The following is a 27,431-nucleotide window of genomic DNA, read 5'->3' as shown; positions in this document are numbered from 1 at the left end:
CTCTCGAAAATCTCTTGTTCTTCGTTGAAATGTGTAATTGGGTACGTCTGCAACGGACGTACTAAATAACACCCCACGTTAACGTTACTCACGTTTTTATACTGCTGAAATTGTTTATTTCACTTCAAGGAGATTCCATACGTTGAGCCACGCATTGAGACGTTAAAAACTCTCCACCAAGCAAACGATAAGAGAAACTGTATAAATTTGAAACAAAACTAAAGACAGTGTTTAGTCTCTGAATATTTCCACAATGTGGACATTGTTCGCTTAACCTATCAACACATTATATGCTCACCTACGAAACATCAAATAACACACATCAACATATTATATGCTCACCTGGCTATCAAATAACACAGCATCAACGTATTATATGCTACGTACCTGGCTATCAAATAACGCGTCGGCATCAACATATTATCTGCTCATATTATTTATCCAAAATAACACACATCAACATATTATCTGCTCACCTGGCTGTCAATTCAAGAATTAACAGCAGGGAAGAACACAAATTAAAACAAAGTCCAGTTTTCCTTCCCATTCTCCACGTTCTGGTTCTTTCTCCTTATCTGAATTTGTTACCGACTGGTTCATTTCATCAGGTATTGTAATCATTTCCACTCCATTTTCTACACTGACGATTTCTGATGTTTCATTTTCAGAAGATACTTTATTCAAGGACATAACTTTAACACAAACAAATGCTGTAGAAAACAAAATACACTGTCATCCAAGACATATGTATATATATATAGTTGAAAAAAAGCCAGTTATATACATGTATAGTTGAAGCGATGAAGAAATAAATATACCTCAGAAAACCAGTAAAATATATTTGTTTAAATGTTCTGTTTCATTTAATCCATGAGACACAACTTCTATATGCACACACCTAAATTGTTTCATTTAAAACCATTTTCATGTGCACATATACACAATAATTTATCTAGGAGACATTAATTCCGTACAATCAAATACATTATGTAACTCTACGTTCCAAGAGATGTCACTTATGTATATTTACGTTTTATTCAAGTAGATCCATTTTTAAGTTTCGTATGTTAAAATTTTATATTTTAAACTGCCACAATTTCTTCTTTGTTTATATAGTTTTCTAAATTTCTTAAACAAACTTTCAAGCATAAAAATCTAGAAATGAAATTCAGAAAGATAATATTAAATCTGACAATATATTTAACAAAATAATTCCAATATTGCAAAGTCGTTGTTATCCTTATGTACATTTATTAAAGCCAGGATTGGTCAGAAAGTAGGATATTTCTTCGTTCTGCACTTTATTGGTTGATTTTCTGTTCACCCTTTGATTTAATAAAGCAGTAAGTAAAAACCATGAACAGTACAAAGGTGTTTTCTGCTGTTTGTTGTTCGGTTGCTGTGTGAAGTTCATGTCCCGTGCTTCAAACGTCCACTCTTTTCCTGAGGTTAGTTAATATAGTAGTCCTAATATATTCTTAAGTGAGATTTGAAAGTGAAAAAACTCTGCCCCGTAACAATTTTTATTTCCTTGACGTCATGACAGGTCTGTTAAAGAAAAGTTACCAAAACCTGAAGGTCGTTTTGTCGGTCAGTTCTGTTTGTGTCTCAATAAAACGTACATAACAAATCTTACTCCAGTTTCCTTATTTATATAAACATCAGTCACTTAAAAACTTCTCAGTGTTAAATAAAAAAATTAGTTGCTTACGATGCGATGGTGGCTTCCTCATTTTAAAATAACAATATACAGTCGCCTAAGATGTAATTTTCACCTTCAACTGTTATAACAACAACAACAAAAAACATTTACTTATGATTTGATAGTACCTTCCACATGTTAGAATATCAATAGGTAGTCGCTTAAGGTGTAGTGTTCACTTTCAACATAACAACAACAACAAAACAACATTTAGTTATGATTTGATAGTACCTTCCATATGTTAGGATATCAATAGGCAGTCACTTAAGGTGTAGTGCTCACTTCTAACCGTTATAACAACAACAACAAAACAACATTTACTTATGATTTGATTGTACCTTCCATATGTTAGAATATCAATAGGCAGTCGCTTAAGGTGTAATGTTGGCCTCCAGTTGTTTGGAGAACAAAACAGTAATCTGAGAAGTGATATTGGCTATGTGTTGAGATAAAATATTCATTCAGTGTTGCTGAGTTTATCAACAAGTGCGAATAATGAATGACGTGTAGTGATTTGTTTATAAAAATGCGACGATTTGTCCTGATTTCTTTGAGTATTACAATTTGAACAATTGTTAGTCAAGTCTAGCGCTACGACACTTGCAGATGTGTTTACAGTTATGAAACTTGAAATAGTGGTTATAAAATAAATTGAGACACTTAAAGTAAGAACATGTACCTCTTTTACTGTTCTGTATGTTTTAGGTTAAGGTTAAAACATAGCCGCTTCCTTTCGATACTAAATGTGAATCGTATTTGATTAACAGAGATATATAAAATAAACACGTCTTTCGCTTCATAACAAAACCTGTCAGGTCATCTAATACATGGCCTCAAATGAAAATCTGGTTGACAAAAGAATGGTGTGTCTTACTGTTAGACATACATTAATACTAAAATGTCGTTCTTTGCCAGCTGATGTAATTGATACCATTTCCTCTAGCATAGTTAGTTTTAAAAAAAAGAACGACTCACTGAGCTATTTTCCAACTAAACAAAAAGCTGGTTCATTAAATTTATTCCTATATAATGTAGAGAATAAACTTCGAAAATGTTAAACGACAAGATATCTATAAAACAAAATTTGGCACAAGCAGGAAGGAAATGTTTGTTTATAGTTAACTTTGAAGATAGTATCAGGTAGGCGGTTTCTAGCGTTTTAAGTCCCCAGCCATACCTATGAAGCCATAACTAGGAAGCCAAACGAAAGGCCTGACACTTCTTAACGCAAATCAAATATCTGTATCGATATCTGTTTATCTCAAATAAAATTACATAACGTTTCCACTTCCAACTTAAGTTGTATTATAGCATTTAAGGTAAGAATTAAGAGAGACTTCACAGTAAGATGTAAATGGAAAGACTGGTTGTGAAGAGACAAACGAAATACAGCTTGATTTGTTTGTTTTGAATTTCTCGCAAAGTTATAACAGGGCTATCTGCGCTAGCCGCCCTAATTTAGCAGTGTAACACTAGAGGGAAAACAGTTAGTCATAACCACCCACCACCAACTCTTTAGGCTACTGTTTTACCAACAAATAGCGGGATTGACCGTCACTTTATATCTCTCCCACGATGAAAGGGCATGTTTGGTGCGACGCGGATTCGAATCCGCGACGCTCGGATTACCAGTTGAGCGCCTTAACCACCTGGCCAATAGTAGAGAACACAGTGTTAACACTTGCATATCGTGTATAATAGTATAGAACACCGATATAACACTCGTGTGCTGTTTATAAATAGAAGATAAAGATTTAAATTTTGTGTATTGTGTATAACACAAGACAACACGGGCTTAATACTCGTGTGTTATATAATATTCTAAAGATGCTGACTGAACATTGTTTATTTCTTAAGTTATTAATATTGAATTGTATATCTATTTGATATTATTTCGTGATTTATATTTTTTCTATATTATACTGCTATTAATTGATAATAAAACCTGAAAACTGATCTTTTAGTTGAAGTAATTATTTATACTATTTACTCCGAAGGCCTTTGTAGATCACTGGACAATCTGTATTTTATTCTGATACTGTTGTCAATACTGACAGTTATTTATAAAACAGGGTGTCCCAAAATAACGTTTACACTCTTTGGATCATTATAACTTGCCTTGTTTATTTATTTTAACGATGAAACAAGATACATATGATAGCCAAAGGATTTATTTAAAGATTTAATACTGAAATCAAGAGAAAAAATAACAAATAAAATTCTTCCCAAGGAAAACTCTCCTTCGTTGAAATTGTAAAATGTCACAATTTGCTTGCTTCATTTCAGGTGTTGAAACTGAAATCCGTTCTGCTCAGACACATCTCATAACGGGAAGAAATAGAAGTGCACACATCAAACACCATCTAATCTGGTATTAAAGCACATTGTTCTTCAATTGCAACTCTCAATTCGTCAATTGTTGCCCTTTTGTGCTGCAAACTTTGTCTTTCAGAAACCCCACAAAAGAAATTCATGGGTGTCAAATCTGGTGATCTAGCAGGAAATTCTACACTTCCTCTTCGTCCAATCCATCTGTTTGGCATAGATGCATCCAGATAAGCTTTCACGTCGCGATGGAAGTGAGGAGGAGCGCCATCCTGCTGGAAGAAACACTCTTCTTCTCCAAATTGTTTATGGATGCGTGGCATGGCAAACTCTTGTAGCATGTTGAGATAATTCAATCCTGTTACGGTGTCTTGAAAAAGAATGATCCGATGAGTCCCTAGCGGACAGACCACACCACACAATCACTCAAGGCAAATTCAAGTGATGTTCCTCTGTAACATGTGGATTTTCTGTTGCCCAGTAGGTGCAGTTGTGTCGATTTATTGAGCCATTCAGCTTAAACGTTGCTTCGTCACTCCAAACAATTTTGAGTGGAAATTCATCATCGCCTGCACATCTAGCATGATACCATTCACAGAACTTAACTCTTCGATCAGGGTCATCTTCATTCAGAGCGTAAACAAGGGATGGGATGAAACTTTTGAATTGGGAACGCTTCAAAATGCGATGAACGCTGGATTTAGGGATACCTGTTTCACGAGACAGTAGGCGCACTGATTTTCTTGGAGAATTCAGAACATTATCAATGACCTCTTGCTCTTTTGTTGGGCTTGCTGATGATTTTTTTCGACCGGAGCGACCCTTTCCCATATTGTGGAGAGTTCCGTGTTCATCAAACTTGGCGATGATGCGTGAAATGCTGGGGCGAGATGGCGCATCCATATGGGACTTTCTAGTAAAACGTCTTTGCACTTCAGCTTTGTTTTCGACTTTCCAAAAAGTTTTGAGAATGAATATTTTGTGCTCGATTTTAAGCTGATTATCCGCCATCCTTGGACACAAGTCAAATATGAAACAAAATAAACGGTTTATTAGCTATACGCAGTCAAAGAGTGTAAACGTTATTTTGGGACACCCTGTATTTACTCTGAAGGCCTCCTTGGTTCACTCGACAATCTATGTTCTAATATAATATTGTTGTTATTACTGATAGTTATTGATAATATTTACTCTGAAGGCTTCCTTGGTTCACTCGACAATCTATGTTTTAATACAGTATTGTTCTACTATACTACTGGTAGTTTTTAGTACAGGAACTGATTTCTGTTTGTGATAGAGGAAAATCAGACTGTGTTCACCGTGGGAAATCAAAACCCGAATTTTAGCTCCATAAGTTTGTAGACTTACCGTAGAACCTTCGGAGGACACTGGACCAGAAATCTACATTAATGACTCATCGTAAAATTAAATTTATTGTGATTATTACCCGCACGTGTACGAAGTCAAATCACTCACCGCCAATTCTATCTGTATATGGAATCTACATGGTAGTCTTTGCATTACATATACAGAGGATGAAATACACAAACACACAGTAGCTACAAATATTAATTTAGAAATAAATCATTCCATTGTTTATTAATATGCATAGAAGTATGCTCAGAAATATGAGGTTAGTACTTTCATATTTTATGTTAGGGAACTACATTCTTGAATTATAAATAAAACATAACATCTTTTATTACACATCTTGGCTTTTAAACGTAAATAAAACATAAGATCTTTTGTTACACATCTCGGCTTTTAAACGTAAATAAACTATTTATTTATTGTCCGTGTAAGGGTAAATTGCAATATCAGAAAATTATTAAATTTATCAAAGATTTTCATAAACGTGAAATGTTCAGTAATTACTAATATAACAAAGGTAAAAAATTGTATTTACATACTATTTATAAGGTTTGAACATGTAAAAAAATGTTCACTGAACACTAAATTACAAGTGTGTGTTGATAATAGACATATTTATGCAAAACAAATCGTGTTATTTCCAATATTTCAATATTTTCTTTTCTAATTATCACCTAACGTCTTAATTAAACTCAAAGTACAGAACCATTTGTATAAAATATACAATCAAGTGTGAAATTAATATAACGAATAAATTCTTTACGACATTTTGAAGGGAGTTACAAATAATTCACTTTTATTTTACCTACTTTAATTGTTGGTTTTACTAGTAAACTAACTATCAATCATAACGACATAATATTTACAAATGTGCTAGAAAAAAGGGTAAAATGATATACGTTACATCTGTTGTTGTTTATGGTAAACTAGAAACAAAACTGAATATAAACAATTGGATGCAGCTTGAGTAAGGTTTAATACACCTATGGCCAAAGGTATTGTATCATAACTATCATAATTATAATCTAGTTCATCTTTACGCGGTGTGAGTGTATTAGAGTCTCGTTTCCTCTATAATATAATATAAAACTTGCTTTTCTGATTTCATTGTCACCAATATTAAGTGCACAATAAAAACAGTTTTGGTTTATGCTAGTAATATGATCATGTACTAAAGCAAAACCTAGTGTTAGTAATATGATGACGTACTAAAGGAGAATCTAGTGTTAGTAATATGATCATGTACTAAAGGAAGATCTAGTGCTTGTAATATGATCACATAGACTTTTTAACAGTTAAATATGAAGTACGTCTTGGGCTGTCGACTTATAATCTCCTGAGTCTGACAGTTTATTGTTTTTACTTCTGGGAAGCTCGAAATCTTGAACAAGTGTCTTGGTTAATTTCTGAGAAGGTTGAAGTTTCGGAGTTATGCCAGCTATCAGTCGCTGAAATAAAAACAGAACCAACAGTTGAGGTATAAATTTCAAATCTGATTGTTAACTTCATTTATCATCGTATATATCATATATGGAAAGAATAACATACATAATATTATTTGTAAAAAACTGAAGTACTTTACTAATATCTTGTTTGCCAATTTTAAGACTGTCTCACTAGTCAATACAAGTATTGAAAATCTACTACAAAGGTAACAATAACCTAGTGTTGAGTTTCAATAGGTTTCAGTCTGAATAACTTGTCAATAATCTTTAAAATTTTACTTTTGATAAAGACTAAAAGCTACTCACGTCCTTCAGAGAACCTGGTGTGACTAGCATGAAATAAACAGCATAGGACGGAATCCACACCATGGAAGCCAAGGCTATCTCCCAGCCTAAGAGTTCTCCCCACCAAGGATAAACGTAAGTCTCTGCATACACCAGACTCATAACTGAAAACAGGAATATTTCCTAAAGGGAATATGTATTTAGAATTAGAAATAACATTCTCTGAAAGAAACTGAAATAAAATTGAACATCATTTGTATATATATTAGGTACTAAAGATAAGATATTTATTTATATTATTTTGATACTGTGAGAAACGTAACTGAGTAAGTAGGATAAATGATCTGTTCTTACAGTTAACATATATTCTCACGTGCTGCAAGTTCGAAGGTCACTTCATGACTTACAGAGAACCTATGTACAGATCCATGTCCTCCATTACACTCAATTATTTATTTAATTAATCCGTTGAATATTCTTTCTTTAAAACACAGCATTAAACTTACTAAACAAACGGCTGGAGAGACAAAGACCCAGGTGGCAAGGAAGTACCAGTTGGGCCGATGTCCTGTCATCTCTTCAATGTTGCTAGAAAACTTTTTTACACCTGTAATAATTTACCAGTTTTATAAATTTGTTGGTTTACAAACTAGAATTTTCATGTGAAAAAACACTTGACATAAAACCTGAATTCAAAAGACAAACAAATCTACAAATTAAATGTCCAATTTTTAATTAATAATACTGGCTTACACTGAAAACATTTGAAAATCCCGCAATAAATGAAAAGAAATTAAATTGTCAAAAGTATTGGCTATTGAGTACAATAATACACGGATTAAAGGTAATGAGTAATTAATTAACACCTCCAAAGAAAACAATAAAACACCATCTTCTGGAGTTAACCTGAGAATAATACAGCCCATTTTAGGGATAACTTGCATATAGTATAACAGTACGTTATTGAGTTAACTCGCAAATGCCATCTTTTAGGGCTAGCTTGTGTACAACAGATCCTCCCAGGATCAACGTACGTATAACACATCACCACATTTAACATAAAAATCTTACACCATAGAAATAAACAGATGTATTAGAAGTTGGAAGTGGTGTATAAAACAATGGTCTATTTTACCAATGAAGGACATGCCATTTGAAACTTACCATAAACCCATGTAATAACTATAGTTTGAAAGAAAACAGTGAACACTAGAGTCATTCCACTGGCAGAATAATAATCCATCAGTTGAAATATGTACATGCCCCCCTGAAAAGTAAAATGATTATTTTAGTGAATAATACGATCAGTTTAACAAAATCCAGTCAGAATTATTACTTAACAGTTTCGTTTTGATTAAATATATATTATTAAAAGTTACAGTTTCCATATTCTAGATACAAGATAACACCATGGTAAAGCCACAGAAATAAACAGATATATTAGAAGTGGAACGTTACTGAATAAATATAATAGTATTGGGAGTTGTGCTTATGGTAAGTTTTATTTATTACGTCATTTTTACAGTAAATAAGATTTGATTTTATGTATGTTTTGAAAACAAATCTGTAAAGATGAAACGATGTAATAAAATATAATTATTTACTGTAAAAATAATTCATCAACTGAAATGAATATAAGACCCCAAAATAAGAAACAAAAGAAAACAATAAAGGTAATTAGTTTTAACAATAAAACTAAAATAAAAATCAAACAAATTCAGGTTATGAATAACTGAAATATTATTGGACAGTTCTGTCATCAGTAAATTCATGAACATATACCTTGACCACAACAAAGAAACTGTTATTGTCTTGATATTGGGTATTTTACTAATTAAAATTAATATATTGGTACTTGACACTTGCTTGGTTAAACATTGCTGTTGTCAAGTATTCACATTCGTATCCTAGTTCATTTTATTGCCATCATATAAAAGACTGTCTAGTTTCGATAATAGTAATTTTGTTTAGTTTTCGAAAGAATGTTTTATGATTGTTTAGTTGTTTACTTTTAATTACTTTATAAGAGATTTAAAAAGAGAAGTATATTGGGTGTTGTGTTTATAAATCATTGATGCAGAGAATATAATGAACAGACGATTTGGGAATAAATATACAAATAGTGTGAGATAAGCGAGAACAGTAGACAGACAAGAGGAGAGAGAGAAGTTATCTGTTGTAAGAGGGGAAAGGCCGAACGGTTGCTATAGGCCTAACTATTAATGTGTTAGAGGAAAGATAATAGCAGAAGAAAGATAAAAATAATAGTTTATTTCAGAAAAGAGAGTTCTAAAGTGAATGAATTAGTATCAGTAGACTCTGACATCTAAACAAACGATTCTTGGGAAATACGAAGAAAGAAGCGACAGTAGAAACGTTTAAACACGTAGAATACAACCGTGGTAAGTCAATGATAATTGTTTGTTTGTTTTTTTTAATTTCGCACAAAGCTACTCGAGGGCTATCTGTGCTAGCCGTCCCTAATTTAGCAGTGTAAGACTAGAGGGAAGGCAGCTAATCATCACCACCCACCGCCAACTCTTTAACAACGAATAGTGGGATTGACCATCACATTATAACGCCCCGACGGCTGAAAGGCGAGTATGTTTGGCGCGACACGGATGCGAACCTGCGACACTCAGATTACGAGTCGCACGCCTTAACACGCTTGGCCATCCTGGGTCCAAATCAATGATAAAATAAGTGAAGTATATTTAGATAGTAACAGAAGAAACTTCGTTTTGTCAACTGAAATTTTAAAGTAACTGAATAGGCCCAAGTGGACTTTTGACAACAGGAAGATAACTATACATATATATATTTGTATGTGTGTAGTGTTTATAATATCCCTATAATGTAAGAATTTGATGTACGTACGTTTAACTTGTTCCGAAAAATAAATATTTTGAAAACAAGTGGCGTACGTGCTTTTCATGTACGAAAATAAATGTCGTCGATGTTTGGGTAAGTTCATACCCTGGAGGATCAGGTTCTCTTTGACCTCTTCCTCCTTCCTGTACTTATATTCTTGGCTGATTGATATTTATTGTATTTGGTCCTTTTCAGGGCAATGTCCATGTATTTTGGCTCGTATGCAGTTTTTTTTTTAATTCTATTAACAGTATGTCAAGTTTGCTGGTGGCATTTTTTTTTTAAATACATAAATAAATAAACTATAAACATATATATTTAAAGTTTATATATATATATATATATTAAAGTTTTTATTTTATTTATTTTTATATTTGAAATATAAGTTAACTGGAGAGAGATATTTAGGACTAGCTTCATCATGTATGAGGTACTTGTCTAGTTCGCATAGTAATTCGTTTTTCATCCAATTCTTATTAAAGTACATAATTGTAATATATAGGGGTCTATCTGGTATGGTTGGTATGTTCGAGTATTTGTGAATGAATTGAGATGATAGTGTTCTTGGAACTCTGTATGCAGTTGTGAAGAGTGTGTTTTGGATTGTTTGTAGTTTGGTTTTAATTATTTTATTGCTTACAGTTATCCATGCTGGAGCTGCATAATCTATTACAGGTCTAATATATGTTTTATAGATATTTAGAATGTTATCTGTAGATGCTCCACTGTTTTTACCAGTTAGACTCCTTGCATAGTTAGTTCTTCGCCAGACTTTATTTTTAATTTCGTTCACATGATTGATCCAAGTTAGTTTTGAATCATAGATCAGACCTAAAAATTTTACCGATGGGGAAATCTGGAGTAGAGTGCCATTCATATATAGTTCTGGCTGTTGTTTTTTGTGTTTTATCGATTTCGTAAAAAACTAGGAGCTGTGTTTTTGCTGTGTTTATTTTAATTCTATATTTTTGACAGTATTCACTTATTCTATTTAATTGTGGTTGTATGTTCGTAGCTGCTATCGTGGGTGTTGCGGCACTTTTCCAGATTGCCACATCATCTGCGAACTGTGAAGAGAATCCATGATTTGGATCCTTCAGTGGCATATTGTTTACATACATGATAAATAGTATAGGGCTAACCACCCCTCCCTGAGGGACACCAGCTTGTGGAGTAAAGTATTCAGAAAAAGTTCTTTCAACATTTACTCTACATTTTCTATTTTCCAAAAAAGTTAGATAACCAGCGAATAATTCCTCGCGGTAGTTCCATTTCATTCATTCGGAACCTTAGACCATCGTGCCAAACAGTGTCGAATGTTTCCTCGATATCAAGGAAGCAAGCGACTGTACATTCTTTTTTATTGAAGCTATCTATTATTGTTTCGGTTAATCGGATAAGGTGGTCTGTCGTTTGTTTAAATTTCCTGAATCCATTTTGTTCTTTTGGTAATTTTAATGTTATCTCCAAGAATGTGGAGAGTCTATTGCTGATTATTCTTTCAATAATTTTGCCTACACAGCTGGTCAGGCTGATTGGTCGGTAGCTGTTAGGTTTATTCGCTGGCTTTCCTTCCTTATGGAACATTAATATATTTGCAAGCTTCCAAGAAACTGGGATGTATCCTGAGGATAGTGATAAGTTAAAAAGTGAATTTAGGTGGTCAAACAATTTCGGAGTGCCCTTTTTTAGGAGGATAGCTTGTATTTCGTCTTCACCTGGTGCTTTGTTTTTTGTGTTTTTTATTGCTTCTAGTAATTCTTGAAGAGATATTTCATGTGTTAGTAATGTGCTTGCATAATCTGTATCGGAACTTGTATTTGTATCAGTTATGTTTACTGGAAATATTGGTTCAAATTGATGTTTATTGTTTGCTGTGTGATTAGTGACTTTATTGTAGAAATTTGTATTCATATCTGGATCTGTGTGAGTTTTAAATGTATTTTGGAGTTGATCTTTGAAAGCTTCGGTTATTTCTTTATTTGTGTGTGCTATAGTATTATTATGTTCAAGTGGAGGTTATTTCTTTATGTTTGTGTTTTTATTTGTGAGTCTTTTAAGATGTGACCAGAATTTTTCGGGTCAGTTTTATCGTTTAGTTTATTGCAGTAATTGTCCCACTTATTTTGTTTTTGTTGTTTTATTTGTGTTCTGATGTGATTTCTAATGTTGTTTATTTGCGTTTTGGTTTCTCTGTTTCTTGTAATCATGTACTGTCTTCTCAATTGTCTTCGTTTTTTGATTAGGTTGATTATTTCTGTGGTGGGTTTACATGTGTTGTTTGTTGTTTTATGGTGTTGTTTTGGTATTGTTAACTTGGCTGCTTTCTAAAGTCAATCCGTAATTGTTTGACAGTAGTTATTCATTTCGACATGTGTTTTAACTTCTTTTATAACTTTATTAGGTGACAGGTTATCTAATTCCTGTTTATAGTATTGCCAATCTGCTTTTCTGTAATTATATTTTTCTTTCCTATATGTTATATTTTTATGGGGGGCGAGATCGAAGACACAATATATTGGGAGGTGATCACTGTCAACATCTTTTCCCACTTGAAATTTTATTAATTTCTGGCTTAGGTTATATGTACACATACACAGATCTAGTATGTCACTGGTGTTAGTGGCATACGATGTGTGTGTGTAGGGTGGTATCATTTAATAAATCTATGTTATTATCGTCTATGAATTTTATTAGATTTCTACCATTGGAATTAGAACTTCGGCATCCAAAAGTAACATTTTTACTATTTAAGTCCCCCATAACTATGGAGTTTTGGTTGTGGGAAAAGATGTTGCTAAGTAATGTTATATCTATTTGTTTGTTAGGTGAGCAGTAAGTTCCTGCTACGGTTACTTTAGTTTTATTACTTTGCAAAATGTCCACAGTAACATGTTCATTGCTACTGCTAAATTTAATTTCTACTACTGAAAGCTCCACTTTGTAGAGCAGCATAATGCCTCTGTTTTCATCATTTCTGTTTGTTCTGTCTTTTCTTATGGTTGAATAATTTGGTATTTTAAATTGTTGTATATTAGAGTTTCGCTTATTATTATAATATGGGGGTTAATTTCTTCCATTAAGTCTTCGATCTCATGTTTCTTGGAAGCTATTACACCTTGGATGTTGATGTACACTACTGTGAACATTGTGCTGTGAGCATGTATCCAGTTAGTGTTGATATAATGTAGGGTATGTGAGGTGTGATGTGTTTTTGGAGATATTGATCAGTAGTTCAAAACAGTTAGTTGTCTGGTTTGGTTTAACGTATTCTGTTACGAATTCTGTTATTATGTTTTGAATATTGTTGTGAACAGGCTTGTTTTGTCTGATGTTAATATTCGTTTCTTGTATTGTGGTGTTGTTTTCTTCTGGTTTTTGTGTTTGTGTTGAAGTGTTCTTGTCCTGTGTATTAGTGTTCTGTTCTTGCTGTTTATGGGGTTCTTTTCCTTTTAGCATTTCTGCGTACGTGGTTTTTGTTGTTTTATTGAATTCTTTTGATATGTCTGTTTTAGGTAAACTGTTTGTATTAGGTTGATTCTGTTCTGTTGGTGTTCTTATCTGATAAATACGTTGCTTTATTTGTTTGTATTTTTCACATCCTTTATAATTTGCTGTGTGGGTTTGACCACAGTTACAACATTTAGGCGTTTCCTTATCTTTTTTTGCATTGGTTGATATGGTGTTCCCCGCCACATCCGCAGCACCTCGGTGTTGCTAAGCAGGCTGCTGAGACATGTCCATATCTTTGGCAATTGTAGCATTGTGTTACAACAATTGCCGGAGTTTTTAGTTGCTCTACTTGGTATTTTTGATACCAAAGCGTTATTCCATTATTTATTAATTTTTGTACGTTGTAACTGTCGTCAGTATCGATGCGTATGAGATTCGTGGGTGCCTGTGTTTTCTTTGAAATTATACGTTCTATTTTATTGTGTGGAATGCCTTGTTCATCTAAAGCTTGTGTGACTGATTCTAAGTTAATGGTCTGGTGAACCCCTCTTACCACAATGGCTTTAGGCTGCGGCTTACTTCCTGGAAGGTGGATTTTGATATTTCCGGGTTTAAAGGCATCTGCTGGCCACTCCTTCACTAATCTGTTAAGGTCAGCTGCGTCATGCCCTTGAACAAGGACACCGCCTCTGGGCAGACGCTTAAAGTTAACTATGGTAACGTTCGGCTTGCAGCGTTTAACCTCTGTCGCAAGCAGGGTTTGATTGTACTGACCTGGAATACCTTCTATTATGATTGCGAATTGTGGTGGTTTTGTTTTTTGTGTCATATTATTACTTGTTTTTTGTTGTTTCTGTAATGTTTTTTTTTCTCTTTTGGATGTAACAGTGATAAAACCTTCTTGGTCTTCTGTGTCTAGTTCGCTGTCTGTGGTATTTTTCTGAATATTATTATGACTGCTTTCAGTGGTATTACCAACATCCACGGTGTTTGTTTCAATTTCTGTTTCTTTAGTTTTGTTGGATACTATATTACTCGCTTTATTTGCAGGGGAAGCTACTCTACCTCAGTATTAGCAGCAACAACTACTTCTTCTTCGTTTTCGGAATTTTCCGTTGAATTTGTTATTTTAATTATTTTTCTTTTTACTTTACGTCTTTTTCAAACTGTATTTTCATCAGTTTTTCCCGCTGTACTTAATTCCTTTTTTGCTAAACTACATAATACTAGCAATGGGGAATTATATTTTAATTTGCCACCAACGTCACTTGACTTACTTGATTTCTGCTTTTCGTTCCCGGTAACATTTTTGTCTGCCATGGCTAGACTTTGTGTGGTAACGGTGATAAAACCTTCTTGGTCTTCTGTGTCTAGTTCGCTGTCTGTGGTATTTTTCTGATTCCTCCGGTGGTCCCCGCCTGTAGTATTTGGTCTCTGTGGCCTAACGCACTTCTAACGCGATATATATTCTTCAACTGTGTTGGTTCGGTAAGCCTATCTATTCAAAGTTTTTTACCTTTTCTCACGTAGAAAGAATACGTCTTATTTGCCTCACTCTCGCAAACTCTCTTCATGTACGAGGAAGTTGAGAATTTCTCAAATTAATTTTGGCGGTATCAATTGACAAATCGAATTAGCATTTTAATACGCGTCTATAAGCTATTAACTCAGCTGAAAGGGAAGTTTTAAACTAGGACTATTTAATAAAGGGTAAAAATAAACTAAATAAAACAAAACTAAGATGTACAGGAAAATTTAACATTGGAAATCATTACAAGTTACAAGAGTAGGCTTAATTGTTATTATAGTAATGCTAGAAGTATAAGAAATATAAGACTTTAGGGCACTGGTAGAAATAAAAGATTTAGAATAATTGAAACATGGTTAAATGTAAATGAATACATGATTATAGGATATTTAATAGGGACAGAGTATTAAAGAAAGGGGAAGGAGTGGCTGTATATGTGAAGTGTGAGTTACATACTGTTGAAGTTGAGAATATTAAGGATAATAGCAAGGAGATTGAGTTTCTGTTAGTGGATAGCAAGGGATAAAGCTTTTATCCCTGTTGTTACAAATCACCAGATGGAACTGATGAAATCAGGAAGAAACTTTGTAATAAGATGAAGATCTCAGTTGTTAATGAAATCATAATTAAGGGTAATTTAAGTGCAGACATAATGATTGGGAAATCAAAATCCCTCGAACCATGAGGGAGAAAGCTTTCTGAAAACTTTTCAAGATGGATTTCTCAACAAGTGGTCAAGGAATCTACTGTAAATAATGCTATCTTAGATTTATTGTTAAATTCTAATATAGAAATGGTTAAGAGGGTGTAAACTAGGAAGCACCTAGGTACAAGTGATCATTTCTGTATTATAGTTGATATTTAGCTGCATTTGGAAATTGGAAATAATGATATTTTGATTCCAAATTTTAAAAAAAGCAAATTTAAAAGAGATGTGTTCTGAATTGGACAGCTGAGTTATTTTAAGGCACTAATCAGTTGTGGAAAATGTTTAAAGATAATTTTTTAAAGATTCAAGATAAACATATTCCTTACAGAAACAAAATGGGATCTGGAAGTAAAAAAACAGGTTGGTTCACAAAGGGAATAAGAGATAGAATCAAAGAAAAGTACCACACACTAAAGAAATTTAAATTGACTGGTATTGTGAAAGATTATAGAAAATCAAGAAAGTTGGTCAAAAAAGAAATTATAATATCCAAAAAAATGTCTATAACAAAAATTTGGCTTAACATAAAAATAAACAGTGAGAACTTTTTAAAGTACATTATGGGTAAACATTATGGAGATAAGACCCATGAGAAATGATGAAGGAAGGCTCGTATCTGATGATCATGAAATGCCTAGATTATTAGATTCTGATTTTGCTTCAGTTTTTACTAATGAAGACTTAAGCTGTATTTAACATCTTGAACAGTTGATAAATGGAAACGAGATCAAAGAAGATGGCTGCCTTAATTCTGAGCTGGTTAAAAAAATGGGATATTTAAAGAATGCTAAGGCTCCTGTAATAGATAATACTTCACCAAGGGTTTTAAACAAGGTCATGTGATCACTTGCAACAAGATTTTAAGCCCTTGAATAATGTACAAGTACCAAGTGATTGGAAATTGGTTAATCTGACTCCTATCCTCAAGAGAGGTAATAGAAGTTGTCCAAGTAATTAAAGGCCTGTCAGTCTTACCTCATTTGTGAGAAAAAATTTGGAATGTCCGATAAAAGATACTTTGCAAAGTCATTTAACAAGTTTATAATTTTATTGGATAGCAACATAGTTTCACTAAGGAAAAATATTGCCTTACAAATCTTTTTGCATCTTTTAAAAATATTACTGCACATGTAGATAAGGGTAAGGGTGTAGGTGTGATATATATGGATTTTCAAAAAGCATTTTACAAAGTGCCATGCCCCACAGTGGCAAAGCAGTGTGTCTCTTGTCTCACACCACTATAAATTGGGTTTCAATGCCTGTGGTGGGCAGAGCACAGGTAGCCCGTTGTGTAGCTTTGTGCTTAATTTTAAACAAACAAAGTGCCACATAAAAGGTTTGTAAAGAAACTTATCTCTGCACGAGCTTAGGTTAAGTTAAGTAACTGTATAGAACAGTGGCTGGATTCAAAAGCAGAGGTTTTATATAAATGAAGTTCAGTTGAACTAGATTAATGTTGCAAGAGGTGTACCTCAGGGATCAGTCTTAGTACCTTTACTCTTTTTGACTTACGTAAATAACATTGATGAAGAAAGTCAATAAATTATTTATGCTTGCAGATGACACCAAGGTCCTGGGTGTTGCTGGCTGTGAAGAGGATGCTGCTACTTTATAAAAATAGTTAGCTCACATAATGAGTTGGGTGAATAAATGGCAGATGGGTTTTACTTATGATAAATGCAAAATATTGTATGTGGGTGATAATAATTTGAATTATAAGAATAATTTGGATGGGAATAATTTTAACAATGTCATGAAAGAAAATGATCTTGTTGTAATGGCTGCTCAGTCTTTTAAGCAATCCAAGCAGCGTGCTGTTGCTAATATTGGTAGGGCAAATAGGATTTTAATTTGTATCTACAAAAATATTGAATACAAGTATAAATATGTTATAATTTCATTGTGTAGGTCACTGGTTAGACTGCATTAGTATTGTGTTCAGTCTTCAGCTCCTTACCCTAGGAAAGCCATGGAATTGTTGGAAATGATTCAGAAGAGGGTAACTAAAATGGTGCCTGGGATGGAGGGGTTGTCATTTGAGGAGAGATTAAGATCCTTAAACGTTTGTCTCTCAAGAGTTAGAGGCGATCTGATTCAAATATTTAAGATTGTAAAAGGATTTATAATGTTGATGCATCAACATTTTTCATACTTAATAGTGAGAATTATAGAACTTGGTGACACAAATATAGATTTAGGAAATATAAAAGATGAGAACTTTATTTTCCAGTGCATATGAAGATATGTTAATAAATTTGAGTGAGTTTTAAAGAAACTTGATACATATATGAATGACATGTGATGACTAATTGTTTTTAATAGTATTAGTTTGGCTTACAGGGTGGCACAGCTGAGATGGACCAATATATCCTTTATTGTCCCTGAAACTTATGTTAACTTCTCATAATAACAACCATGCTTTTACAATTGTTATTACCAAATTCTTACTATAACAGCCACACTGTGACAACTGTGGTTTTTCGTTTTACTCGTTTATTGATTTTTAATATTATGGAACATACCTCAGTGACCATTGATAAACCTAACTGGTACAATACGATAACCATTCCTATAGTAAATAATTTCCTTCGTGGTCTCAATACAGACGCCCATTCGTCCACAATTCCTGTTATCAGAGCTTCGACGGTGCAGAACTATGAAAAACCAAAAGACCAATATCAGTACACATGTCGTCATAACATGCAGATCAAAGTAACAAAATAACATAGTTAGACAGATCTATATAAATTGTATACGTATATATATTTAATGAATTAATGTTTTATATAATAAAGTTTCAAACATACGTGTTATTATTTAGTTTGATAACGTAATACTTCATCTTGCGTGATAGTACGTTTAAAGTTATGAGTTTCTAATATAGAAGTTTATTTCTATGAATCATTGAAAAATTGTATTTTGAAATTTCTTGTTTGTTTGTTTTTGAATTTCGCCTAAAGCTACTCGAGGGCTATCTGTGCTAGCCGTTTCTAATTTAGCAGTGTAAGGCTAGAGGGAAAGCAACTAGTCATCACCACCCACCGCCATCTCTTGGGCTACTCTTTTAACAATGAATAGTGGGATTGACCGTCACATTATAACGTATCCGTAGCTGAAAGGGCGAGCATGTTTGGTGTCGACCGGGATTCGAACTCGCGACCCTCAGATTACGAGTCGAGTGCCTTAACCATCTGGCTATGTCGGGCCGACTAACGAATCAGAAGAGGTGATAAACATATAAAAAAAAAAAAACGTATTATCAAACAACTAAAAATAATTATTTTTTATTCGAGGATGGTCACGTAAAAAACAGTATTTAAGAATATTTTGGTATGTTTCGGACTATAAACAATTTAAAATTGTAAGTCACAGTTTGAAATTGCATATACTATGACAGTTTCCTTAGGATATCTATTCCTTGCTCATAAGGCAAATAAATAAATATGAAAACAAAACTCGTTCACTGTGAAATAAACAACCATAAAGGGTGCTAATTATTAAATAGTTGTTCATGATCTAATCTACGCTATAGATACTAGTGCGATCTAAAACATTTATATAAATCAATAAAAAGTAAGCATTTGAAAGAGCAAGCTGTATAGACAGGGAAAATGAGGTATATCTTGTGGAAAGAATCACAATGTAACTCTAGCTATATCATCTCAGGTATAACACAAACTCTAGATATATGGTCTAACGTACAATTCCAACAAAAAAACAAGTACATTCTCAACTCTAACAAAGTAACGTTCCAAAACTTCCAAATATCAAAACTGATACAAAATTTACGTATTGAAATAGATCACAGTTACTATTTTTTACTTTATTTTTATTTCAGATTCAAAATAGTGTTGTGATGAGAAGATATTATTTAAGCGTTTTTATTTTAAAAAAAGCAGCCCCCTGGTTAAGTATTTAAAATTATTACATCAAGAAACATTTTAAAATTAACTATGGTGCATGGATGTTTCAGTTATATTCTAATTTATCGATTTCAAGACACTTAAAATATTCTAAGGTGGAATAATGGTTATTAAACGTCTTGTTTTAAAGAAAAAAAATGTTAAATTATTTAGTACCAACGTTTTAATAATTAGATAAGAGAGAATCGTTTACTTATGATTTAAAATATAAAAACATGTTAAAACAAAATACTTAAAAGTCACTCACCTGTTTAATGTTACTCTTCAAAAATAACTTAATTCCGAAGTCTATGATACTGCTAATAATGAAACAAACTGGTATAAACACTTCTTGTTTTCATACTGCTAACATTGAAACAAACTGGTATAAACACTTCTTGTTTTTATACTGCTAACATTGAAACAAACTGGTATAAACACTTCTTGTTTTTATACTGCTAATAATGAAACAAACTGGTATAAACACTTCTTAGTTCTTATACAACCAATAACGAAAGAAACTGGTATAAATACTTCTTAGTTCTTATACAACTAATAATGAAACAAACTGGTATAAATACTTCTTAGTTCTTATTCAACTAATAACGAAAGAAACTGGTGTAAACACTTCTTAGTTCTTATACAATTAATAATGGAACAAACTGGTATCAACACTTCTTAGTTCTTTTGAGAATAAACTCAAATGTTTTGTGAAAGTGCTGAAAATCGAGTTCAGTATTATGACTTGTACAGGAGCGAAACGACTGATGTCCAGCGATCAATATAAAGCACGTGATAAAATTTTGAAAGACAGTTATATTTACTAAAACAAAGTAACTGTACACATAAAAAAAAAAAAAAAAATGAGTGAAGTCTCTCCGATTTTGTCAATTGTTAAATATAAGTTGTCTACAACGAGCAAAACAAAACGTGTCTTCAGAGTGTCTACTCATCTAAACTTGGTAAGTCTTTCTCACCGGCACGTTATTCAACTTTGAGGTTTTCATTTACTTTGTGTTTAACGACAGTTCCCATTTTGCTGTCTGGGATCGCTAGTGGAGTAACGATCGAGTTTCTCATTGGTTGCTACTGATAAGCATGGAAGTTTCCATTGAGGATATAAGTGAAGGCGCGAAAGATGTACATGTTACCACGTGGTAGTACGTGAGCTGTAATATAAAGTAGCACAATCGTATTATTCAATGTGGAGCACTCGCAGTGACAGAAATAAAAAAGCAAAACAAAATCATAACTATATTTCACAAACCTTAACATTAGGAGATGACAGTTTGTTATTACTTATATTAAGACACGAAAATTTGGTGTTACTAATATTGGAAGGTGACTTTGTTATTACTAATATTAGAAGGTGACTTTGTTATTACTTAAATTAAAATGACCGTTTGTTATTACTCAGGTATGACTCTTTGTTATTCAGTACTAGCTGTTGAGGAACGAAAACTGTTAATCGTATGAAAACACAATACAAGGTAACGTGCCTCTTTCATCTTTTATTTAATCTGTAATCACTTCATTAGATGATAATTCAATATTACGCTTTGTAGAAGGTAATAACTGACCCATTTAACTTATTAAACGAAAAATTCATATGAACTTAAAAGTGTGTCCTGTTTCAGGGCTGTTGTATTTGATACAAACCATGTATACTGTCGGGCGAATTGCAGTTAACATATGCTGAGGGATGAATGTTAAAACACACACACATTCATCACTGGCTAGTATATATATATATATGTATCTGTGTTCTTCCCTATACCACTAGAGGGTAATATGAATAAACTTCTGTATACCAGAGACTATTATGTGTGTGTGTGTGTCTATATACATACATATATATATGTTTATGGCTTAAACATTTATGGTTATAATATATACATCTAGTTCAGCGTTAAAAGGCTGCTTACATATGTTTTTGTCTATACCACAAACTTTTTGGTCTTTAGTTTGTTTTTTAGAATTTCGCTACTCGAGGGCTATCTACGATATCCGTCCATAATTTAGCAGTGTAAAGCTAGAGGGAAGGCACCTAGTCATCACCACCTACCGCCAACTCTTGGACTACTATTTGATCAACGAACAGTGGGATTGACCTTCACATTATAATGCCCCCCACGGCTGAAAGAGCGAGTATATTTGGCGTAACAGTGAGGATACCAGAAGCTCTTTTTCTATTATTTCTATATGTGATATACAGATATTTTCCTATATCAGAGATATATTTTTGTTATGTAGACTCATTTGTCAGGGGCTTGCTTAATAATATGGCACTGTGGAATTCATAACATCTTAGGAAGCTCTTATAACTTTCTTATTTGTTAGTGGAATATGATGAGAAATGCACAGTATGATAATATGACAGTTAATATGTACAAATTTCATCTAAATCAAACTATACTTTTTGAAGTATTTGTAAAAACAAAACTTTCGTAATAATTTTGTATGCTGTATATGTTATTGCTTGTACCAGAAGCTTATATATATATATATATATATATATTTACTTACGTCTTAGGACAGGGATTCCCAAACGTTTAGGCCTGCGGAGTTTCACATCAGAAAAAAAAAAACATTTCGGAGCATTAATAAAAAAAGATACACTAAAAATAGAAACAATCGATCACTAGCTTTTAGAATATAAATTTATTAAAAATATCACTATTTAAAGAAAATATTTTACTTCTACTTACTTGGTCAAAAATATTTGCTTGCAAATTTTATATCAGTAAAAGTACAGTGTATTTATTTATTTATAAGTGGCTCCGACTGGCTCGATTTTGTTCACAAAGTAGTTCAATATTTGGAGTTATGGCTGTTACCTGTAAGCGCAGATCATCTTCAGTATTTAGCCTGTTTCTAAATTTGGTTTTTGTAGCTGTATACAGTGAAAATGTTTGCTCTCAAAGATATGTTGTTGAAAAATGCGTTAAAATTTTCAAAGCTCTGTCACTTATTTCAATGTATTCCATGGCCATTTGAATCCAAAATTGTGTAATTTCTTTCTGCTGAAATTTTGAGTTTAGGGTGTAATGAGTTGAAATTTCGTCCCCCGCTAGTACAGCGGTAAGTCTATGAATTTACAACGCTAAAATCAGGGGTTCGATTCCCCTCGGTGGGCTCAGCAGATAGCCCGATATGGCTTTGCTATAAGAAAAAAACATATACACGCAGTTGAAATTTCTAAAAGCTGTTTTTTTTTCTCTTTCAAAGACAATAATTGGTATTTGCAGAGTCAACAAAGGGATTTTGAATTCACAATATTTTTTTTAAATTAGAGGGAAAGTACTCCTCAACAGTTGTACACAAATCAGATACGTGCTGCAAGACTGAAACTTTTGTATCTTCACTTAAAGAACTTTCATTCATAATTAAAAAACAAACTGAGATTTTCGAAGCAATCAAGTTCTTCCGTAAGTATACATTCACCCCAAAGTTTAGCTAACGTTGAAGCACTTTCATTTTACTCTGAACTTTGAAGTACGTTACCCTGGTACCATGCATTGTAACATTCATTTCATTTAGACAGGCAAATTCATCCTAAAGGTAAGCCACTTTCTGCACCCAGCATTTGTCTCTTAATTTGTATGCAAGTTCAAAATGACATTCAGATAAAAAGAAATCTATCTCCTCACGCAATTCGTAAAACAGAGCAAGCACTTTGCTCCGACAAAGCCATCGGACTTCAGTATGAAACAGCAAATTTTTATACAAACTTCCCATATCCTTAAAGACTAAACTGAAAATCCTCACATTGAACGGTCTTCATTTTATAAAATTAACTATTTTTAGGACATCTCCAATACCTCTTTCAAGTCTTCTGGCATTCGTTTCGTTGCAAGTACATGACTATGAAGACAGCAGTGGATACTCTGGATGTCAGCGTTTTTCTTTTTTTATGTGTGCCACTGTGCATGAAAATTTTTCAATCATAGCTGCAGCCCCATTTTTGCAAATACTTGATCAAAGCTGCCATTGAATATCATGTTCTTCCATAAATATATCGATCAGTTTAAATATTTCTTCGCCTGTTGTTTGAGTAGGCAAAAGTTTGCAATTAGCATGTCTTTTTCAAAATTAGCTTCATGAATATAGCGAACAAACACAATCAGCATCGCATAACCTGCGACATCTGTTGATTCATCCATCTGAAGCGATAAAGTTGGTCTCGCTTTTACTCGCCTTATTAACTCCGTTAAGTAATTTGCTGACATATCTTTGATTTTTCGAGAAATCGAGTTGTCAGAAAGGGGCACAGAGTTAATATTTTTAAGAAATTTCTCATCAATCGTGCACTCTACCAAATCTTTTGCACATGGTTTTATCGAATCTTTAGCAATTGTATGAGTTTCATTTGCTTTTTCAATACGGTAATTAACAAGACATGAAGCAATAAGAGAAACTCTGTTGTCCTGATGGACAAACAAACGAAATGTAGCTTTACTTGTATTTAATTGCAAACACTTTCTTTTGAAATACTAGGAAGTTGGATTTTTTAATTGGAAGTGTTTGGTTTCTAGATGCCGTTTTAACTTAGCTGGATGCAAACTACTGTTACTCAATACTGTTCCATATTCAACACACAACCCATAAGGTCCATCTTCATTACCTGTTCATGTGAAACCATATTGAACAAAACTTTCACCATACTTTCATTTCTTTCTTGTTTCAGTACTCCATGCATAATCCTGTATTGAAATGCTTGCACGCGACTATAACGCTGATGAATTATTATTAGGCCTAAACCTAGAAAGATTTTTACTAGTATAAGATTTATTACTGATATTGAGCCACATATCCATTATAAGGGTGACAACTAATCATTAATTATATCGTATATCTTTTGCACTTCAAACAAAAGTATTTTCACAAACACAAAATAGCTTCTTAAAGAAAACTCGTTCAAGCACTTATGTTTCATCATCATACAATGACATGCTGACCTTGGATCAGTGCTGCCATAACGAAGTCAGAAATAAAGATTTGTGGAAAAAAGGCAAGGCCACTAGAATAATATATTTTTCTGAAGGAAAAGGATAACCTATTATTTTTACAATTTTTAACAGACGTTTTTACACCAAGTAACAAATTACAAAGCCAGAACGAAATGAAACAAAACTAAACATGACCTCATGAAGCTTATTGATACCAAGTTTGTCTAATTAAACAACAATGAATCTAACCTAACCTAATAAATACCAATTATAATTGTCATAAATATAATTATAGTTCATACAAATATACTTTGAAATTGCATCTAATTGTATCACAATGTTTCAAATTTGGACAAGTTTCAGTTATGACGTCATGTTTCACTTTGTGTAATCTACACTTGACTACGAACAGTGTTTGATAACTACTATCAAAAGAAAAGCTGTACTGTGAGTTGAAGAAAGGAGATTAAAGAGGGATTTATCCTTAAACTACAAGATTATCTTCAATGACCAGTGTTTCCTCTTTTATTGTACGTGTTTATGTGTAATACTGCTTTAACTATTATCCCCCTCATGACTACCGAATAGGTTGTGTATTGTTGTGTTTACATGTGAAATATTCCTTCGACTATTACCCCACGTGGTGACTCTAATGAATAGGTTCTGTTTTGTTGTGTTTATATGTGAAATATTCCTTCCACTATTACCCCACGTGGTGACTCTACTGAATTGGTTCTGTTTTGTTGTGTTTATATGTGAAATATTCGTTCGACTATTACCCCGCTTGGTGACTATGTGAGATATACTTTCCAGTGGTTTTTACCAAATTACCTGAACTTCTTGACAGACAACTAGAAACTGTGTTTTATACCATCCAGTCTTTTTCTTTGTTAGTTTATTTGTTTCTGTGAGATATATTCTGATGTATTATATATTTTATTTTTATGTTAAAAGCCATGAAGTCAAAGTCTAATCCATGTAAATATTGCGCGTGAAAAATGCGTGAGAAGACGCTCTGAATTAGTACTTGACTGTTATCTGAAACAAAATTGCTACGTTAAGTTATAGTTTTGGTCTCACATTTTTTCTAGCAACAACAAAACAAGGATCGCCAAAGCTACCAGAGTCTCCTAAGAGCAAGTGAGATGTGTATGCGGATAAATATGTGGACAGGAGTTTTTATGACAGATGACTGTGACTTGTTGGTCATAAATGTTTAATAATAAATATACAACGCACGGTCCATTTGTTTTAAAATAGTAGTTATTACAATAGAACCTGCGGTTATTACATTTTAAAAGTCACCACTATACACACTTTCTGGCTGAACTCACCATCAATATCTATCTGTTTTTTACTAACTTCTTATCACATTTTGTACACATACTTATCAATAGGCCAAAAGAGGCCTAGAACCTTTTACACTCAACCAGATAATATATGGTTCATCAATAATCGATTACATTAATGAGAAGAATTCAGAATATTATTTGAGTAACCTGATCTCAGTTCACAACAATTGAACTACACGACAAATGACTAATAAACCATTACTTAATCAAACTTGTCATAACTATTGCTTACTTTAACGTTCACACAATGTAAATTAAATAACATTTTCAAATTAAACGTAAAACGACACAGTGATATATATCTAACAAACTGGTACTCTTATAACGTGATCACAACTGAAAATAAGGAGCGTATTGTTTGGTCGAGTTATAAGTGTAACTTTGCACCTACCAATATGCAGTTCAACACATTAACTGCACGATCTAAAATAACTAGTACAACAGAAAGAAGGAATGTATATCTTATTTCACTCAAATTATCCATGGATAATATTGCTGAAAAATAATTATAGGTACAGACACACGTTATCCAAATGCGATACTGTTTAATTTAATTTGTATGTGTGTGTGGTCGTCAGAATTTAAAGAATGTCACAATTAATGCCATTTTAACAGGGTCGTCTAGTAGCTATGCCATTGATGTAAATCAAAAGAGAAAAAGACCCACCACCGAGCTTGTGACATTAACCCAGTTTCACTGAATTAATTTATTACACCTCTGATTTCTACCATCTAACCAGTTTTCTACCTAGTGATACAATATATTTCCTCCAACACACACAGAAATAATTTGTACAAGAAAGACTTTCATGTGGCACCATGTTAAAGGTTTTATAAAAATCTTAAAATCTAAATTCACCAAATCCACACCCGTTTCCTCTTTCACATTAGCATTAACCTTTTCAAAGAGTGTCGTAAGATTTGTAAAGCAATATTTTTACCTAGTGGAACAATACTAACTATCGAATAACATTTTACACTTCGTAAATCATTTCCCATCAGACTTTCCAAAACGTTTCCCACAACTGACGTTAAAATTAATGAATGGGCTTATAATTACAGTGACAATGTTTATTCTTTCCCTAGAAAAGAGGAGTTACATTAGGTGACTTTAAATCCTCTGGTTCCTGCCCACTGTTCAAGTACTTTGAAAAAATAGAAGCCAAGAACCAATATAAGTGCATTTACTTATTAACTTTCGAGTTCGTTTGATGATTTGTAAAGTCTTTTCCATCCTTTGAATCTCGATATTTACCCTTACAAATTTTTTATCACAGTAAGAAAACTACTAATTGACGTTAAGGTTACTATTTCTAACTATAGTTTTGTATTTACTGTGGGAATTTCTTGAAAATTGAAAGAAAGTAGAGTGAAAGAGAAATGCAAACAAAAACAAGCCAATGCTATGCTATAAGCTCGTGGTGGGCAGAGCTCTTTGTGTAACTTTGTGGTTAACTACAAACAAACATATTATCAGGCCAATGAGAGATGTAGTAGTAGTCTGGATGCTTTTATTTTTTTTTTATCATTGCATTTCAA

The 27,431-nt window shown here is 33.0% G+C and overlaps 2 protein-coding genes and 1 long non-coding RNA gene across 7 annotated transcripts; 1 reads left to right on the top strand and 2 right to left on the bottom strand.

Annotated features, from left to right (window-relative positions):
- Positions 1-4,453: 4,453 nt before the first annotated feature.
- LOC143242225 (uncharacterized) lies at positions 4,454-4,930 on the bottom strand. Its single transcript, XM_076485593.1, has one exon. The coding sequence runs from the start codon at positions 4,928-4,930 to the stop codon at positions 4,454-4,456; it is 477 nt and encodes a 158-aa protein (XP_076341708.1).
- A 657-nt stretch (positions 4,931-5,587) lies between these two features.
- Positions 5,588-24,613, bottom strand: LOC143243393 (sodium- and chloride-dependent GABA transporter 2-like). 5 transcript variants are annotated; one of them, XM_076487260.1, is made up of 9 exons: positions 24,550-24,613; positions 22,118-22,149; positions 20,569-20,760; positions 19,860-19,911; positions 18,212-18,343; positions 8,293-8,395; positions 7,635-7,735; positions 7,150-7,311; positions 5,588-6,846 (listed from the first exon to the last, which is right to left on the bottom strand). In XM_076487260.1, the coding sequence occupies exons 5-9, from the start codon at positions 18,254-18,256 to the stop codon at positions 6,694-6,696; spliced, it is 564 nt and encodes a 187-aa protein (XP_076343375.1). In that variant the 5' UTR covers positions 18,257-18,343; positions 19,860-19,911; positions 20,569-20,760; positions 22,118-22,149; positions 24,550-24,613; the 3' UTR covers positions 5,588-6,693. The 5 variants fall into 5 exon arrangements, with proteins under 5 accessions (XP_076343375.1, XP_076343374.1, XP_076343376.1 ...); XM_076487259.1 differs by lacking the exon at positions 24,550-24,613 and adding an exon at positions 22,429-22,830; XM_076487261.1 differs by lacking the exon at positions 24,550-24,613 and adding an exon at positions 22,429-22,830 and having other exon boundaries at positions 19,860-19,908.
- Positions 14,803-27,052, top strand: LOC143243398 (uncharacterized). Its single transcript, XR_013024465.1, has 3 exons — positions 14,803-14,940; positions 21,009-21,081; positions 25,632-27,052. It is a non-coding gene; the product is annotated as an uncharacterized LOC143243398 (long non-coding RNA).
- The last annotated feature ends 379 nt before the right edge of the window (positions 27,053-27,431 follow it).

The sequence above is a fragment of the Tachypleus tridentatus genome, unplaced genomic scaffold (genome assembly GCF_004210375.1).
Source record: "Tachypleus tridentatus isolate NWPU-2018 unplaced genomic scaffold, ASM421037v1 Hic_cluster_2, whole genome shotgun sequence".
NCBI classification, from domain to species: domain Eukaryota; kingdom Metazoa; phylum Arthropoda; class Merostomata; order Xiphosura; family Limulidae; genus Tachypleus; species Tachypleus tridentatus.
This window is presented reverse-complemented; position numbering and strand designations above follow the sequence as displayed.

What these genes read in the sequence shown, in the direction of transcription:
- LOC143242225 (XM_076485593.1), bottom strand. Translation starts at nt 4,930, where the DNA reads ATGGATGCGCCATCTCGCCCCAGCATTTCACGCATCATCGCCAAGTTT.
- LOC143243393 (XM_076487260.1), bottom strand. Translation starts at nt 18,256, where the DNA reads ATGGTTATCGTATTGTACCAGTTAGGTTTATCAATGGTCACTGAG. An exon ending in TCTCTCCAGCCGTTTGTTTA is followed by an intron (nt 7,312 to 7,634) that starts GTAAGTTTAATG and finishes TATTCCCTTTAG; the next exon opens with GAAATATTCCTGTTTTCAGT. An exon ending in CACCAGGTTCTCTGAAGGAC is followed by an intron (nt 6,847 to 7,149) that starts GTGAGTAGCTTT and finishes TTTTTATTTCAG; the next exon opens with CGACTGATAGCTGGCATAAC.